General features: G+C 46.2%; 1 protein-coding gene across 1 annotated transcript in view; it reads left to right on the top strand.

Annotated features, from left to right (window-relative positions):
• LOC119337759 (3-ketoacyl-CoA synthase 5-like) overlaps positions 1-13,185 on the top strand; it is a 30,657-nt gene extending 17,472 nt beyond the window's left edge. Inside the window, exons 5-7 of the mRNA XM_037609977.1 lie at positions 847-1,050; positions 3,075-3,125; positions 11,617-13,185. Coding sequence (XP_037465874.1) covers positions 847-1,050; positions 3,075-3,125; positions 11,617-12,996 — 1,635 coding nt within the window. The 3' untranslated portion in view covers positions 12,997-13,185. The remainder of the gene's footprint in view (positions 1-846; positions 1,051-3,074; positions 3,126-11,616) is intronic.
• Positions 13,186-18,770: the final 5,585 nt, after the last annotated feature.

Here is an 18,770-nt window from a genome sequence, read left to right as displayed (position 1 = left end):
CCTGCTGCTGTTTGTGCTTTCACTAGCTTTGCATGTGTTTGGTGGTCTGAAAATTGTAGATTATATCATATTCCAGCTACTTGGGCAGCTTTGAAAACCACTATGCGTACTCGTTGGGTTCCACCATATTATCAACGTGAATTACTTCAAAAATTGCAGCGTTTAAGACAAGGGAAAAATTCTGTAGAAGAATATTATCAGGAATTACAAACTGGCATGATTAGATGTGGTATTGTTGAGGATAATGAAGCTATACTTGCACGTTTTATGGGTGGATTAAATAAAGAGATTTAGACCATTCTATAGTATAAGGAGTATAATAATATCACTCATTTATTCCATCTTGCTTGTAAAAATGAACGTGAAGTGCAGGATCGACAAGCATTGGCACGAACTAACTTTTCTGCAGGTCGACCTTCATCATGGACACCGCGTGCATCCTTTACTTCCACACGTTCTGCTGCACCGGCGCCTCCGCCAGCTGCCACCGCCAACCATGATACAAGAAAGTAGGCATAACCATCACTATCTGCCAAGAGCACACCTTCTGGGCCTGCACAAAGCTCTTCTTCATCCATGGCATCAATAGGGCAAACACATGATATTATTTGTCGTTGTTGCACGGGTGGAGGTCATTATGCGAGACAATGCCCATCTAAGCGTGTGATGATTGTTACTGAGGATGGTGGGTATGAGTCCACTAGTGACTATGATGAGGAGACTTTGACTCTTATTACAAGTGAAGAACACAGTGGAGATGATTCTGATCATGAGACACAATACATGGCTACTAAAGATGCTGATAGGTATGAATGTTTAGTTGCTCAACGTGTTTTGAGTGTGCAGGTTACACAAGCTGAGCAAAATCAGAGGCATAATTTGTTCCATACAAAGGGAGTTGTGAAGGAACATTCTGTTCAAGTCACCATAGATGGAGGGAGCTGCAACAACTTGGCTAGCATGGAGATGGTGGAGAATCTATCTCTCACCACAAGACCACATAAACATCCTTACTACATCCAATGGTTCAACAACAGCGGCAAGGTTAAGGTAACACGTACTGTTGGTGTGCATTTTAGTATATCTACATATGTTGATTATGTTGATTGTGATGTGGTACCTATGCAAGCATGTTCCTTATTACTTGGTAGAACATGGCAATTTGATAAAAATCTTGTACACCATGGTAGAAACAATCATTATACTCTTGTTCATAAGGATAAAAATATTGCTTTGCTTCCTATGACTCCTGATTCCATTTTAAAAGATGATATTAATAGAGCTAATAAAGCAAAACATGAGAAAAAAAAGAGTGAAAATCAGATTGTGGCAAAAGAATTTGAGCAACACATGAAACCTGATAATAAACCATCTAGTGTTGTTTCTGAAATTAAATTTAAAAGTGCATGTTTACTTGCCACAAAATATAATACTGATGAGCTAGATTTCAGCATATTTATTTGCTATGCTTTTGTGTGCAAAGAGGCATTATTTTCATTCGATGACGTGCCTTCCTCTTTGCCCCCTATTGTTAGTAACATTTTGCAGGAGTTCGTTGACGTCTTTCCACAAGACTTGCCACCGGGATTATCACCTATTCAAGGGATTGAGCATCAAATTGACTTAATTCCCGGTGCATCACTACCAAACCGTGCACCATATTGTACCAAACCGAAGGAGATTATACGTCAAGTACAGGAGCTGCTCGACAAAGATTATATACGTGAATCTCTTAGTCGTTGTGCTGTTCCTATTATAATAGTTCCTAAAAGGATGGTACGTCGCGTATGTGTGTTGATTGTAGAGGCATTAATAATATTACTATTCGTTATCGTCATCCTATTCCTAGGCTAGATGATATGCTGGATGAATTGAGTGGCTCTACAATATTCTCCAAAGTTGATTTGCGTGGTGGATACCATCAAATTCATATGAAATTAGGAGATGAATGGAAAACAACATTTAAAACTAAGTTTGGTTTATATGAGTGGTTAGTCATGTCTTTTGGGTTAACTAATGCACCTAGTACTTTCATGAGACTAATGAACGAAGTTTTACGTGCTTTCATTGGACCATTTGTGGTAGTCTATTTTGATGATATATTTATTTATAGCAAATCTTTGGAAGAACATTTAGAACATTTACGTGCTGTTTTTATTGCTCTATGTGATGCATGTTTGTTTGGTAACCTTGGGAAGTGGACCTTTTGCACCGTCTGAGTATCTTTTCTTGGCTATGTTGTTATTCCACAAGGAATTGAAGTTGATAAAGTCAAGATTGAAGCTATTGAGAGTTGGCCGTAGCCCAAAACGGTCACACAACTCAGTAGTTTTCTTGGACTTGCTGGTTTCGATAGGTGTTTTGTGAGAGATTTTAGCACCATTGTTGCACCTCTCAATGAGCTTACAAAGAAGGATGTGTCTTTTGTTTGGGGTACCGCACAGGAAGAAGCATTCACGGTATTGAAAGATAAGTTGACCCATGCTCGTTTACTCAAACTTCTTGATTTTAATAAGACTTTTGAGCTTGAATGTGATGCTAGTGGAATTGGATTAGGAGTTGTGTTATTACAAGATGGCAAACCTATTGCATACTTTTCTGAAAAATTGAGTGGGCCTAGTTTGAACTATTCTACTTATGATAAAGAATTATATGCTCTTGTTCGGACCTTAGAAACATGGCAACATTATTTATGGCCCAAAGAATTTGTTATATATTCTGACCATGAATCTTTGAAACATATTAAAAGTCAAGCAAAACTGAACCGTAGACATGCTAAATGGGTTGAATTCATTGATACTTTCCCTTATGTCATTAAACACAAGAAGGGTAAAGAAAATGTTATTGCTGATGCATTATCTCGTCATTATACTATGCTTTCACAAATTGACTTTAAAATATTTGGTTTGGAGACCATCAAAGATCAATATGTGCATGATGCTGAATTTAAAGATGTGTTGCAGAATTGTAAAAAAGGTAGAACATGGAACAAGTTTGTCGTTAACGATGGATTTGTGTTTCGTGCTAACAAGCTATGCATTCCAGCTAGCTCTGTTCGTCTTTTGTTGTTGCAGGAGGCGCATGGAGGAGGATTAATGGGGCACTTTGGCATGAAGAAGACAGAGGTTATACTTGCTACACATTTCTTTTGGACAAAGATGAGACGAGATGTTGACCGTCTTGTTGCTCGCTGCAATACATGTCAAAAAGCTAAGTCGCGACTCAATCCTCATGGTTTATATATGCCTTTGCCTATACCTAGTGTTCCTTGGGAGGATATATCTATGGAATTTGTTTTAGGTTTACCTCGAACAAAGAAGGGGAGGGAAAGCATATTTGTTGTCGCCAAGGTAGTCAGAATCCCGACTCGACTCCTAGAATCCTACGACTTCACGACCCTACGGAACAATGTTGATCCAAGTCCCACTATGAATCCGGATCTGGTAGAATCCATGTTGAGTCACGATCCAAATCATAGAATCATGTACAAAACTGTAGAATCCCGACTGTTGTATGGACTATGCCCGATTCTACTAATTTATCTAAGCTGTTTGTTTAGTTGTAGCAGAATAGTATGCCATCATCCAAACCATTTTTGCATGCCTCATGGCCCTTTATTCCCCTCCCAAGCCCAAATGCTTAGGCGCCGACACCTTTGATCTGGCTCTCAAAACCTAGATCAAAATTTAGGATCAGACTTGTCGACAAATGGAATTGGCGTGGGAAGGAGGATGCATCAAGATTAATCAGAGAAGGAGAGCAAGACCCTTCAAGGTTAAGCACTACAGGGTGGATATACAAGTGATCGGCTATTCACGTATTGTAAAAAACTCGTAAGTAAATTTCATGCGTCAAAGATTTCAATGTTTTATATATTTGCCTCTCATATATGTTACATACATCCAAGCTAATAGTAGGTTAGCCATAAAAGAAGTGGAATAGAACTAGCATTGATGTGTACGTCTTTGCTCCATATTTAGTGTCAAAACTCTATAGAACCCATATAAATTTCTTCCGTGGATACAAAATATCTTATTTGAGTAAATCTAGTAGAATCCTCGATTCCACGACTCGATACTACGACTCGATTCTGTCTAAGGAAAATCGATCCGACTCCGAATCCCGACTCTGACTACCTTGATTGTCGCGGATAGATTCTCGAAAATGGCACACTTTATACCATGTCATAAAATTGATGATGCTGTTAATGTTGCTGATTTGTTCTTTCATGAAATTATTCGCTTGCATGGTGTGCAAAATACTATTGTTTCAGATCATGATACTAAATTTCTTAGCCACTTTTGGAGATGTTTATGGGCTAGGTTGGGGACTAAATTGCTTTTTAGTACTACTTGTCACCCCCAAACTGATGGCCAAACTGATGTAGTCAATAGAACATTGTCTACTATGCTTAGGACTGTTTTGAAGAATAATAAGAAAATGCGGGAAGAATGCTTACCTCATATTGAATTTGCTTATAATCATTCGTTGCATTCTACTACTATGATGTGCCCTTTTCAAATTGTGTATGGTTTCCTACCTCGTGCACCCATTGATTTGTTGCCTCTTCCATCTTCGGAGAAGGTTAATTTTGATGCTAAAAAATGTGATGAATTGTTCTTAAAAATGCATGAGTTAACTAAGGAAAACATTGAGCGTATGAATGCTAAATATAAACTTGTTGGAGAAAAGGATAGAAAACATGTTGTGTTTGCACCTGGAGATCTTATTTGGTTACATTTGCGTAAGGATAGATTTCCTAATTTGCGCAAATCAAAGCTAATACCACGTGCCGATGGTCCTTTTAAGGTGTTAGAGAAAATAAATGATAATGCATATAAACTTGAGCTGCCTGCAGATTTTGGGGTTAGTCCCACTTTTATAAATGCAGATTTGAAGCCTTATTTGGGTGAGGAAGATGAGCTTCCGTCGAGGACGACTTCATTTCAAGAAGGGGAGGATGATGAGGACATCAATACCATTGTTACACCCACATCCCCTGCTGCTATACATACTGAACCAATTACTAGAGCTCGCGCACGTCAATCAAATTATCAGGTACTTTCGTTTCTTGCTAATGATTCTAATGTTCATGAGAATATGATGTTGCCTAAATTGGATACATTTGTTTTGCTTACAAATGAAGGGCCTAGCTTGGAGAAGGATGATCATTGGAGCAAGAACAAGCATGGAGTTGATGGCTGCGCAAGGGAAACAAGAACGGAGTTTCAAGTGATGATTTCAGGTCATTGAAGCCACCATAATGAGTGCATGAAGCCTTGAACGAAATATACAAGATGCCACTTCATAATTTTCATTTCAGAGGCTATTCTAGGTGCTGCGTCAACTTATTATTGGGCCAGGCCCATGTATTTTCAAAATACTTAAGTATAGGCTGTTTTTAGAGTCCGTATGTGTGGGGAAACAAGAGTTAGGGTTGGTTTCGAACCCCTCCTCCAAGGGCCACGAAATTCCCCCCTCTTCTCCATATATACAACCCTTAGGGCGTCGTTTAGACTTTGAGTTTTGTTTAGATTAAAAGTTCGCCATAGCTGTAACTTCGCGTACTTCGTTTGTGTTCAACCACCAGACAAAGGCGTCACAGAACCCTACCTTCATTAATAAATCTTTCCTCTTATATTCGCAATATCCAGATTGGAATCTCAGTTTCTTGCCTGTTCTTCGTTTTCTCGCAGGAAACAGACCCTCGTGGTCAGGGTGATCGTGCTCCGGCGCGGTCAATAACCCCTCGGAAGTTGGTTTAGCGATTGCTAAGGCGCGATGTCTCGTACATTCGTAGCTGGATCGTCAAGGTCGACTCCAACAAAAAATGATAGCCACCGTCTCATCGAAACATCGGGGCACCTTCGCCTCTATCACGGCTTGATTTCTAAATTGATTTGATGTGAAAAATCCGTACTTAATATACTTAATTAGTTGCAGGTGTGATGAATTGTCTGCCTATTAATAGCATGAATGGCTTGATTTCCAGATTAATTTGATGGCCGATTTGCCGTGAAAAATCCCTACTTAAAAAGACTCAATTAATAGCACATGTAATTAATTTTCTGCCTATAATTGCATTAATGGCTTGATTGCCAAATTGACTTGATGTGATTTTTTACTTAAACATACTTAATTAATTGCATGTATAATTAATTAGCTACCTATTAATTGCATTAATCGCTTGATTTCAAAATTGATTTGGTGCTCGGTGGTGGGAGGAGTGGTGGAATGGTATTTTTATTGTTTCTAAAGAGATAAAACCAGTGGGAGGGGTGGTGTGAGGTGGGACGAAAATAAACCGTACCAGCCTACCAACTCCCCCTTTAGGAGCAGAGACTTCGGATCCTTGGTACTGTAGGACTTTGGCTTTGAAGATCCAACTTCTCATAGTTTATATTTTTGAACATCCAAAGCTTTTTCATGTGAAAAGGTTCTCAATTCAACTGAAATAACTCGGCAAAAATATATTTCTACTTCTATAAAAATTGGACTTGGTGAATGCTTAGTTCACACCCGACCAATCTGAACAGTTGATCTAATCAAATAGTTGTGTTGCTTCTGCACCGACAGGTGGAGCCCATGGTAGGCGGACCTGGCCGGGACAAGCTATCAGCTTGGGATTTCGGCCTTTATTTCTCTTTCCATGGAGGGATGGGGATCCGCGTGTGCTCACATGCCATGGAATATGGATGGGCATATTAAAAGGATCGAGAAGAGGTGTCTAGAGGGGGGGGTGATTAGACACTAAGTGCCAAAAGTTGCAGTTTTTAATTTCTTTAAGTTGAAGTGGAGTTTAGGCACTAGTTTAACAAACACAATACATATCAAGTAAGAATGCAAAGAGTATATGAGCAGCGGAAAGTAAAGCATGCAACTTGCAAGTATGTAAAGGGAAGGATTTGGAGAATTCAAACGCAATTGGAGACACGGATGTTTTTGTCGTGGTTCCGATAGGTGGTGCTATCGTACATCCACGTTGATGGAGACTTCAACCCACGGAGGGTAACGGTTGCGCGAGTCCACGGAGGGCTCCACCCACGAAGGGTCCACGAAGAAGCAACCTTGTCTATCCCATCATGGCCATCGCCCACGAAGGACTTGCCTCACTAGCGGTAGATCTTCACGAAGTAGGCGATCTCCTTGCCCTTACAAACTCCTTGGTTCAACTCCACAATCTTTGTCGGAGGCTCCCAAGTGTCACCTAGCCAATCTAGGAGACACCACTCTCCAAGAACTGACAAATGGTGTGTTGATGATGAACTCCTTGCCCTTGTGCTTCAAATGATAGTCTCCCCAACACTCAACTCTCTCTCACAGGATATGGATTTGGTGGAAAGATGATTTGAGTGGAAAGCAACTTGGGGAAGGCTAGAGATCAAGATTCATATGGTAGGAATGGAATATCTTGGCCTCAACACATGAGTAGGTGGTTCTTTCTCAGAAAATGTGTAGTGGAAGTGTAGGTATGTTCTGATGGCTCTCTCCATTAATGAAGAGTGGGTGGAGGGGTATATATAGCCTCCACACAAAAACTAATCGTTACACACAATTTACCAATCTCGGTGAGACCAAACTGAAAAACTCAGTCGGACCGATTTAGCAAACCTAGTGACCGTTAGGCTTTTCGGCGGGACCGACTGGATCAACTCGGTGGGACCGATGTGCTAGGGTTAGGGTAAATCCAAAACTTGGTTTGACCAATTACTCAAACTCGGTGGGATCGATTTGGGTAATAAGTGAAACAGAGAGTTGGCCAAGCAAACTCGGTGAGACCGAAAGTATTGCAATAGGTAACAGAGAGTTTGCAAGCCCATCTCGGTGAGACCGAGATCCCATCGGTGAGACCAAACTGATTAGGGTTTCTGGCAGTGGCTATGTCAACTGAACTCGGTGGCTCCGGATAGAAAGAATCGATGGGGCCGAGTTTGATTTTTGGTTTAGGACATATTTGGAAGTGATAAAGTGGTTGAGGGCTTTGGAGCATATCACTAAGCACTTTGAGCAAGCAAGCCATTAAGAAACACCTCATCCCTTCTTAATAGTATTGGCTTTCCTATAGACTCAATGTGATCTTGGATCACTAAAATATAAAATGTAGAGTCTTGAGCTTGGAGCTTGGGCCAATCCTTTGTCCTTAGCATTTTGAAGGGGTTCCACATCCTGTAGTCCATGCCACTTCATTGTTGAACTTTATCTGAAACATACTAGGTAAAAGTGTTAGTCCAACAAGAGATATGTTGTCATTAATTACCAAAATCACCCAGGGAGCACTTGTGCTTTCACATATCCAGGAAATTATTGGGTTGTAGGTTGCTACGGTGTCACATAGCAGGATTACAAGGCCCCGTCATGTCCCTTATCTGGCTACGATGTGATACAACCACAAGCACTAGTATGTACGCATCTTGTCACGCTCACAATTGTAGGCTTGGGACGACGTCTATCCCAAAACCAAAGAACTTAAAAAAGCTAGAATGAAAAGCAGGGTTAATGAAAAGATCAAAGCCAAAGTGCAAGCACGACTAGTCCTCACAGTAGATGCAAGGGTAGACGCAGCAGTTCAGAAGAACTTAGCTGAACTATTTCCACACGGCACACCGAGTCCTCCCCAAATGGCCAGGCAGTCTAGTAACGGTTAACAGTCACCAACATCACAATATATCTCATGGTGGTTGTTTGCCAAGGTGGATGGTGTGACGACAAGGATTCCCAGGGGCAAGTCATCCCGTTTACAGATGGTACTAGAATGATGCACGGGGTTGCTCGACCACTACGCATGACGAGGGTCCAGGTGCTAAAGGTAATCATGGGCTTTGAATCATGGACGTTGCCTCAACCCCCCCCCCCCCAAGAGGATGTCATTACATTAGAACAAGTGGCCCCACAGGTCCACCTACTTAAGTGGCCACTTATTGATATAGAGGAGATTACCCGCAGATTGTCTGCTAATGATGGCGGTCCCGGCTTCACGAACCTTGACCCTATTCTCATCCTTGCCGCGCCACAAACATAGTCGAAGATATTCCGCCATCATTGGAGAAGGATCAGCTTGACAATTCTAGACCATCCATAGACAAACCATTTGTGCCTATTGTCGTCTATGAAAGGCGCACATGGAATGTGTATAAGCCCGGTGAAGTGAGCCTATCAGACTCTATGTTGTAGAACCTCTCGACCGAACTTCATGTTCTACGCAAAGACGTTTTAGATAAGTCAAAAGAAGGTACACAAAGTTACACAACCAAGGTTATAAATGGTTATAGTTTTGTTGTGGAGTTTCCGACCAATACGCTTGATCTGCCCTTTAATGAGGTGATCCATGCAAATATCTTCTATGTCGGCGTAGTCTCCCTGCAGTTAACAATGCTTTGGGAACTTCATCGAGCTTTAGATCCCCTACTCTGGCATGCTAACGTGGCCTTACCTCATCCTTTTTACATGCATTGTCACAACATGGAATCCACAACAAGCCAGAACCTCATCGCAGACTACCTGTTCCCATGCATGACTATGAATCATCCGCATAAGGACGCATATCTCGTGCCATACTACGAGAAGTAAATCTTTAGCGTTCACTCCTTTATTCTAAAACATATACATGACCTTGTGGTATGATCTCATTCATGTTGATTTCTTCTACATTCTTCGCAGGGACTGCCAATGGATCATAATCGCACTAATGCCGACGCAAGGGTTGGCTTATTTATTTGACTTGAACAGAGACCCTCAAAAGTGTTGGAACATATTGAAGGAGAGTCTGAATGATGATCTATGCAAGTGTAAGAAGTTCAAAGAAACGTTCACACATCATTCAGAATTCAAGTTCATCACTAGCGCTTATTGTCATCAAGAGCCAAATGTTAAAACCTGCCAAAGGTCTGGCTACTGTGCCATGGCCATCATGGACGACATTTTGAAGAAAAGCCAACATTTGTGTAATCATAGACAGATCATAAAGTGGTTCGAGGAGATGGAGAGGTACATGGACATATGGGAATTATTAAGAGAGCATGAACACCTCCAAAAGGTGTGGGCCAAAATCATCAACAAGGAGGTTGTAAATGAGGACGTGAAGTTTCACTGCTAGGCAGAGCCATACGAAGAACGACTTCACCAAGTCGAAGACATATTTTGGTCATCGATTGCCAGCAACTAGCCAAGTTGGTAGATACACTGCTTTGAAACAACTTGTGAAACTATTCATCATGTGTTGAGACGTGCATGTTTATTGCCCTGCACTTCTTATACTATATGTTTCCTTCACTAGTACTCTTAATTATTTTATTGACGTTGTAATGCAATGTGATGATCAAGTACAAAATGTTGCAACCGCGTCATTAAAATGTTGCCACGGTAGCAAAAAATGATGTTGCGGTAGGAATTCTTCTATAGGCCTAGATCACTACCGGTGACGGGCGCCAAAAGTGTCTGCCCCTGCTGCTACACACAGTGGGAAATGCAGCAATTGCTAGCTACAGTTGTTGTGGCGGGCGCTAAACTTCATCCGCCACTACAATAGACCCATGCGCTCGCCGCTGATGGTATGTTAGCAGTGGTGGGAGGTTAGTGGCGGGCACCCCTGAGAGCCTGGCCTGCCACTGTTTGGCATTTTCATCCCGCCACTACTGTTCATTCCCAAAGTAGTGCGGGAATCATGTGGAAGATGGCATTTTACATGTTTATCTCAATTGCGGTGTCGTACTGGGCAAACAACGTGGTTAGCCTCGACCTCGTCGGTAAGTGTGTGAGATTTGTGCTCCACAACTTCATCTGGCCAGAATATGGGTGCTATTGTTACGCAATCTCGGGTCCGTTAACACCAGCGTTTCCGACCCACCTGCGTCATCAGGTCCAACCGGTCACACATGGGCCCGCTCACACCAGCATTTCCAGCCCATTAACCATGACCGACCATCCGTGAGTTCACCGAGATTTATTCGAAGCACCTGGGCTCTGAGACCAATTGTTACGCAATCTCGGGTCCGCTAACGCCAGCGTTTCCGACCCACCTGCGTCACCAGGCCCAACCGGAGAGCAACACAAACTTATAAGAGGCCTCGGGCCCTCTCCCTCCAAAAGCGTAGCCTGTTAGAAGGGGACATCCCCATCCTTATAAATCGTGTTATGTCCATCCCACAATCGATGTGGGATTAAACCCAACAGTTATACATGCCATCACCGGCGTTTTCTTCTACAGGGCATAGATTTGGTATGCAGATCCACGGTCGCAGGGATTTTAAGGGGCTGTACTGCTTAAAATATGGTCCTTGGCCTTTTTGATAGAAGAAACATATATTGAGAGATGATTTGGTCGATAACTTGATATCCGCTCCAAATCCTTCGTTTCCAAGGCGGCAGGCGTAGCCGGGTGGTTGCCGCACGACACTGGCACGGAGTGCCCAGATCTACTCGCAATGCAAACAACCAGCTAGCGCAAGAGGTTCACTGCACGACGACAACATTCATGTGTTTGGAATGCATGCATTCTTGTTGTGTGCACAACCGCTGGTCCATTGGCTCAATTGCTTACCACCGTGAGGCGAGGCGACACACCTCCAGCACAGACGACACAGAGCAGGACGCACTGTCCGCATGAGCTCCTCGGTCCAGCACGAGCGGTTGTACCGGCTTCTGGTGAGCAGCATGCTCCCCATCGTGGCAGTGCTCCTCATGCTCAAGGCGGCGGAGCTCCGGCCCGTGCACGTGTTCCTGGCCGCGTTCGTCCCGGCCGCGCTGGCCGCCGTCTACCTCAGGCTCCGCCCGCGCGTCGTGTACATGGTGGACTACGCGTGCTTCTGCCCCAGCCCTGGCCTCCGCGTCCCGTTCGCCGCGTTCCAGGAGCACGCCAGCACGTGCGTCGACGAGCGCAGCCTCCGGTTCATGGTGCGGCTGCTCGAGCGCTCCGGTCTCGGGGAGGAGACCTGCCTCCCCGATGCGCAGCACTACATCCCGCCGGAACGCGATCTCGGGTCCTCCCGCGACGAGGCCGAGCTCGTCGTCTTCTCCGCCATCGACGACCTGCTCGCCAAGACCAAGGTCTCCGGGGAGGACATCGACATCCTCGTCGTCAACTGCAGCCTCTTCGCCCCGACGCCGTCTTTCGCCGACATGGTCGTCAGCCGGTACAAGCTCCGCGAGGACGTGCGCAGCGTGCACCTTGCCGGGATGGGCTGCAGCGCGGGGCTCATCTCCGTGGAGCTCGCCAGGAACCTGCTCCAGGTCGCGCCTGGGGGCTCCAACGCGCTGGTTGTGTCCACGGAGACCATCACGCCCAACTACTACACGGGTAAGGAGCGCGCCATGCTCCTTCCCAACTGCCTGTTCCGGATGGGCGGCGCCGCTGTGCTCCTGTCCACCCGCGGCCGCAACGCGCGGTTTCGGCTCGCGCACGTGGTGCGGACGCTGACCGGTGCCAAGGACAGTGCGTACCGATGCGTGTACCAGGAGGAGGACGACCGCGGCAACGTCGGGATCAACCTGTCCAAGGACCTGATGGTCACCACCGGCGACGCGCTCACGGCGAACATCACGGCCATGGGGCCCCTGGTCCTGCCGGCGTCGGAGCAGCTGCTATTCGCGCTGTCCTTCGTGGCGCGCAAGGTGGTCGGCAGCAGCAGGATCAAGCCGTACATCCCCGACTTCCGCACGGCGTTCGAGCACTTCTGCATCCACGCGGGCGGGCGCGCGGTGATCGACGAGCTCCAGCGCAGCCTCAGGCTGTCGGACGAGCAGGTGGAGGCGTCGAGGATGACGCTGCACCGGTTCGGCAACACGTCGAGCAGCTCGCTGTGGTACGAGCTCGCCTACATCGAGGCAAAGGGGCGCATGCGCAAGGGCGACCGCGTGTGGATGATCGGCATCGGCTCCGGGTTCAAGTGCAACAGCGCCGCCTGGGAGTGCATACACCCGGCGCCCGTGGCGGCCGACGGGCCCTGGGCCACCTGCGTCCATCGGTACCCCATCGACGTCCCTGACGTGCTCAAGCATTAGTCGAGCCCCACCCAAGCTATCTCGTCTCATGCAATTTCAGACGAACGCACAACAAGCTATACCACACTATAGCCACACACTACTACTGCAGTACCTTTTTTTTCATGGTAACACGTCTCATTTGTATCATAAGGAACATTGTACAAGCCACGTACATACCGACCTGACAAAACTGAACAAATAGCAGAACACTAATCTTTGCACAAAAGAACACCAGCCAAGAAGGAAAACTACGAACAAGACCGAAAAAGCTCTGAGCTTGCCACCAATGCTCGTCACCTGTCTCTGGCACCACCACCGCAACCACCAAAAGAAAAAAAATGACAGATCACCTCCACACCTGAGCTCGACGCGGCTCCATCGCTGATATGCAGTTTTGCGGACCTTCACTAGTAGAAAAAGGGCCTAATGTTCAACTCATTAGTCCCGGTTTGTAATTGAACCGGCACTAATGTGACCATTAGTGCCGGTTCCAACGGCTAGGCGGGCGGTGCTCATTAGTCTTGGTTCGTGGTGAACCTTTAGTACCGGTTCGTGCCACGAACCGGGACTAAAGAGGCGATGGCAGGCTGGTGTCAGGTTGTGGCCCCACCAACACCTTTAGTCCCGGTTCGGGGCACGGACCGGGACTAGAGATGCATGTCGGTGTCAAAACCGGCGGATCTCGGGCAGGGGGTCCCAAACTGTGCGTCTAAGGTCGATGCTAACAAGAGAAGGGGACACAATGTTTTATCCAGGTTCGGGCCCTCTCTATGGAGGTAATACCCTATGTCCTGCTTGATTGATCTTGATAAATATGAATATTAAAAGAGTTGGTCTACCACGAGATCGTAATGGCTAAACCCTAGAGGTCTAGCTTGTATGGCTATGATAATGTCTATCTTCCGGACTAAGTCCTCCGGTTTATATAGACACCGGGAGGATCTAGGGTTACACAAGGTCGGTTACAAAGAAAGGAATCTACATATTTAGTCACCAAGATTGCCTTCCACGTCAAGGAGATTCCTATCCGGACACGGGTGTAGCCTTCGATCTCCGTATCTTCACAGCCCATCAGTCCGGCCCATGGCTAACAGGCCGGATGCCCGAGGACCCCTTAGTCCAGGACTCCCTCAGTAGCCCTTGAACCCGACTTCAATGACAAGGTATCCGGCGCGTAGGCCTATCTTCGACATTGTAAGGCGGGTTCCTTCTTCCGAACTCCAAAATAGTCTTCGGATGTATCCACATGTCCGGACGTGTAACACATACACCACACACAACCGCAGAGAGAATATAATATTCCAGGAGTCCAATCTGCTGACAACTTTTTACAACGCGACATCACGCTTGCTCGGTTTTTTGAACCGTTTCCTGTCCCGCCGTTCCATGTTTTAAGGCGCGGTTACTATTGGCACGTTCTGTCGAAGCAGAGATCGTATCCCCTCATTACGGGATTCTCATTAATACGAGCGCGGGTAACCCAACCGTTCTTTTGGAAAGATTCCCTAGGAATAGGCAAGCTTTCAGGCTCAGGAGGAGGCGTTTAATCCCCGCTACCTTTATATAAAGGAACCAAGGGCCGTCCTTTTTGACGCCAAACTTCTCCTCAGCCTTTCCAACCTCGAGCTCTAGCACCCAAGGTTTCGACTTTGTTGCTCCGAGCTTCCCCATTATGTCCGGACCCAGCCCTCAAGGCCGATGGGTGTCTTCCTCCGTTATAGAGGAGGATATTGCGAAGCTTCGAGCGGCCAGGTACCTGACCACGGAAATTCACCACAGGCTTCCTGCTCAAGGGCAGGTTATCCCGACCACCAGATCCGGCGAGAGGGTCGTGTTCATCTCACACTTCCTTCGAGGGCTAGGGCTCGCTCTTCACCCCTTTGTCCGGGAGCTAATGTTCTATTATGGACTAGATTTTCACGATCTAGCCCCGGAGTCTTTCGTCCATGTCTCGGCGTTCATCATTACGTGCGAGGCCTCCGAATCCCCCCACACTTCGGCTTATGGCTCAAGACCTTCAGTGTGAAACCAAAGGTAGTCGACGGGGAACAGGAGGAGTGCGGCGGTGCTGTAGTCAGCCTGCTCACCAACACTCCTTGGCCAAAAGGCTCTTTTACCGAAACTTCCAATCAATGGCAGCGAAAGTGGTTTTACGTTATGGAACCCCGCAGCACCAAGTGGGTAGCTGCACCCACGTTTCGCCCTAGCCCACCGTCACAACTTGCATCATGGGCCAACAAGGGGCTGGATTGGGGATCCGTTGATGAAGTGCGAACTCTACAAAGCCGCATCCGAACCCTCCTCGAGAGGGGCATCGATCTGGTCAGCGTGATTCAAGTAATGCTGATTCGCCGAATCCTTCCATGCCGGCGTAGGCCTCTCCGTATGTGGGAGTTCAATCCAGCAGGACCACGAACCCTCCAACACTTCTTCGGCATTACGCATAAAGGGATGTGGTAGTTGTTTTCGGAAAACCAAAATGTTGGCCGAACACTACTGAGGACATAAGCCTCGACTGTAACCGTCCGGATACCCCGGTAAGCACTTGACTTCCGAACACCTCCCCCCCTTTTAAGTATGCCATAATACTTTACTGAGCAAACTATCTCCTTCCAGGGCTGGATAAAGAAAGCGGAGTTGATTAGGTGTCCGGCCCCTCTTCCCGAGGGTTCAACGGATCCTATATTAGCAAGGATGCTAGCCCCGGCACCATACCAGATGCCTGTGAAGGAGGGCAAGGCAGAGAGGACCAAAGATGGCTCCCATCCCAAAGATGCACCAGACATCGCGTCCAGATGAATCAATATTCCATCGTCCGAAGACAAAAATGAAGGGGAAGTCAACGTCTCTTCCCTCCATGGGAAGAAAAGGGCCGCCTCCGAAGATTGGGAGGAAAAGGCTCCTAAGCGAGGCAAGATGCCTTCGTCGGGTGGCTCGGGCTTGGAGGACAACATCATCGCGCAGTCCCAAGACAAGGACAAGCCTTAGGTCAAATTGTAAGTGAACAAGGGTATTTTAAACATGTCCTGTCCCTTTCTTATAACGTCTAGAATATATGTTTTTTTTGCAGTTCGGCACGCAGTCTTCTTCAACAATCCTCTTCCTCGGGGGATCTTCTTTCGGAGATGATGGAAAGAGAGACGTCTCCACCAGTCTCCTCGCCCAACAGGGCGGACGACTTCGAGGTGTCGTGCTGAGGGTCTCTCCCGATCAAGCGGTGTGAGGGATGATGAAGACACAACCTGAAGGTGATACTTAGGTGGCCCAGGGTCCGGGAACCAACAATAAAGGCCCCGAACATTCCGGTCTACAGCCGGATATGAATAAACGGATTCCTTCAACGGGAGGCCGTACTCCTACGGCAGCCTCCGGAGACCGAGAGGCGTCGGATATATTGACGAACATGCTGCGACAGGCGTCTGTCTCAAAGGAACATCGTACCTTGATGGGCACGGTGGTCGAAAAGGTCCTGGCCACGAAAAGCAGATTGAATGAGGCCTTCGTGAGCCTGCTAAGAGGCTTCGAGGTTTGTACCGTAATCTGTTCGATTGTGTTTTATTCAAGAATACACCTGTGTATAGAGAGTAGCCCCTAAGACTCTGATTGGCTTCCCGAGGGAGGCGATCAAAGGATCAAAAGATATGCCCAGGAAGTAATTTGATTAATTGGAACACACGCTGTAACCTCCCCGGAAACTGTCCGGACTGTAGAGATTGTGAATTTGCAACACAAGATTGATGAGGCAGATGCTGATATCGCACTTATCAATAAGCGTCTTGAAGAGTCGCAAGGTATGTATTCGGAGCAATCCTTACATATACGTATTTGTAATATAAGCGTGACGCTGAAAGTTGCATACTGGAATGTGTATGGCTGCAGATGGTGCTGCTGCTGTTGAGGATCTTCGGGCGGAGCTGGCCCGGGCCAAGGTGCAGGCCTGGTCTAGTAATGCGGCTGCCGAAAAGGCATCGACCAAGTTAAAGGCTGAACAAGCTGCTCGACATCAAGACGAGGAGAAAATATCCTCAATGGCGCTCGAACTGAAAAATGCTACGAGCCTCTATGAATTCCTGGAGGAGGAGAATAAAGCCAAAGTGGCTGGGCTTGACAAGGCCTTGCGAGAGGCGAAAGAAGCGCGGTCTGAATCTAGAGCGGCCCGTGAGGAGATCCGGCAAGCCGGCAAGATTGCGGATGGTAAGCCATTTTTATTACAGACGAAGTTCGGCGATCCAAATTATGCTCAGCTTAACAAAGTGTGGAGTTCTCCAGACGTGGGATAACCCACAAGTATAGGGGATCGCAATAGTTTTTGAGGGTAGAGTATTCAACCCAAATGTATTGATTTGACACAAGGGGAGCCAAAGAATATTCTCAAGTATTAGCAGCTGAGTTGTCAATTCAGCCACACCTAGAAACTTAATATCTACAGCAAGGTATTTAGTAGCAAAGTAATATGATAGTAGTGGTAACGGTGGCAAAAGGTAACGGTAGCAAAAGTAATATTCTTGGGTTTTGTAGTGATTGTAACAGTAGCAAAGGAAAAGTAAATAAGCGAAGAACAATATAGGAAAAGCTCGTAGGCATTGGATCAGTGATGGAGAATTATGCCGGATGCGATCGATCATGTAACAGTCATAACCTAGAGTGACACAGAACTAGCTCCAGTTCATCAATGTAATGTAGGCATGTATTCCGAATATAGTCATACGTGCTTATGGGAAAGAACTTGCATGACATCTTTTGTCCTACCCTCCCGTGGCAGCGGGGTCCTATTGGAAACTAAGGGATATTAAGGCCTCCTTTTAATAGAGTACCGGACCAAAGCATTAACACATAGTGAATACATGAACTCCTCAAACTACGGTCATCACCGGTAAGTATCCCGATTATTGTCACTTCAGGGTTAACGGATCATAACACGTAATAGGTGCCTATAGACTTGCAAGATAGGATCAAGAACTCTCATATATTGATGAAAACATAATAGGTTCAGATCTGAAATCATGGCACTCGGGCCCTAGTGACAAGCATTAAGCATAGCAAAGTCATAGCAACATCAATCTCAGAACATAGTGGATACTAGGGATCAAACCCTAACAAAACTAACTCGGTTACATGATAAATCTCATCCAACCAATCACCGTCCAGAAAGCCTATGATGAAATTACTCACGCACGGCGGTGAGCATCATGAAATTGGTGATGGAGGAAGGTTGATGATGACGATGGCGACGGATTCCCCTCTCCGGAGCCCCAAACGGACTCCAGATCAGCCCTCCCGAGAGAGTTTAGGGCTTGACGGCGGCTCCGTATCGTAAAACGCGATGATTCCTTCTCTCCAATTTTTCTTCTCCCCGAAAGTGAATATATGGAGTCAAGGTTGAGGTTGGTGGAGCATCAGGGAGCCCACGAGGCAGGGGGCGCGCCCCCCACGCTCGTGGACAGGGTGTGGCCCCCCTGACATGGATCTTTCTTCCAGTATTTTTTATGTATTCCAAAATAATTCTCCGTTGATTTTCAGGTCATTCCGAGAACTTTTATTTATGCACAAAAATAACACCATGGCAATTCTGCTGAAAACAGCGTCAGTCCGAGTTAGTTCCATTCAAATCATGCAAGTTAGAGTCCAAAACAAGGGCAAAAGTGTTTGGAAAGGTAGATACGACGGAGACGTATCAACGTGTTTTTGGACTTGCCGAAGAGTTCATCCGATGCGGCGCAATTTTACCAAGCGCAAGAGGGATATGCAATGGAGAAGCTTTTCTGGTCACAGTTCGGCGCCTCAAAATGCCC

This window comes from Triticum dicoccoides, chromosome 1A (assembly GCF_002162155.2).
Source record: "Triticum dicoccoides isolate Atlit2015 ecotype Zavitan chromosome 1A, WEW_v2.0, whole genome shotgun sequence".
Classification (NCBI taxonomy): Eukaryota; Viridiplantae; Streptophyta; class Magnoliopsida; order Poales; family Poaceae; genus Triticum; species Triticum dicoccoides.
This window is presented reverse-complemented; position numbering and strand designations above follow the sequence as displayed.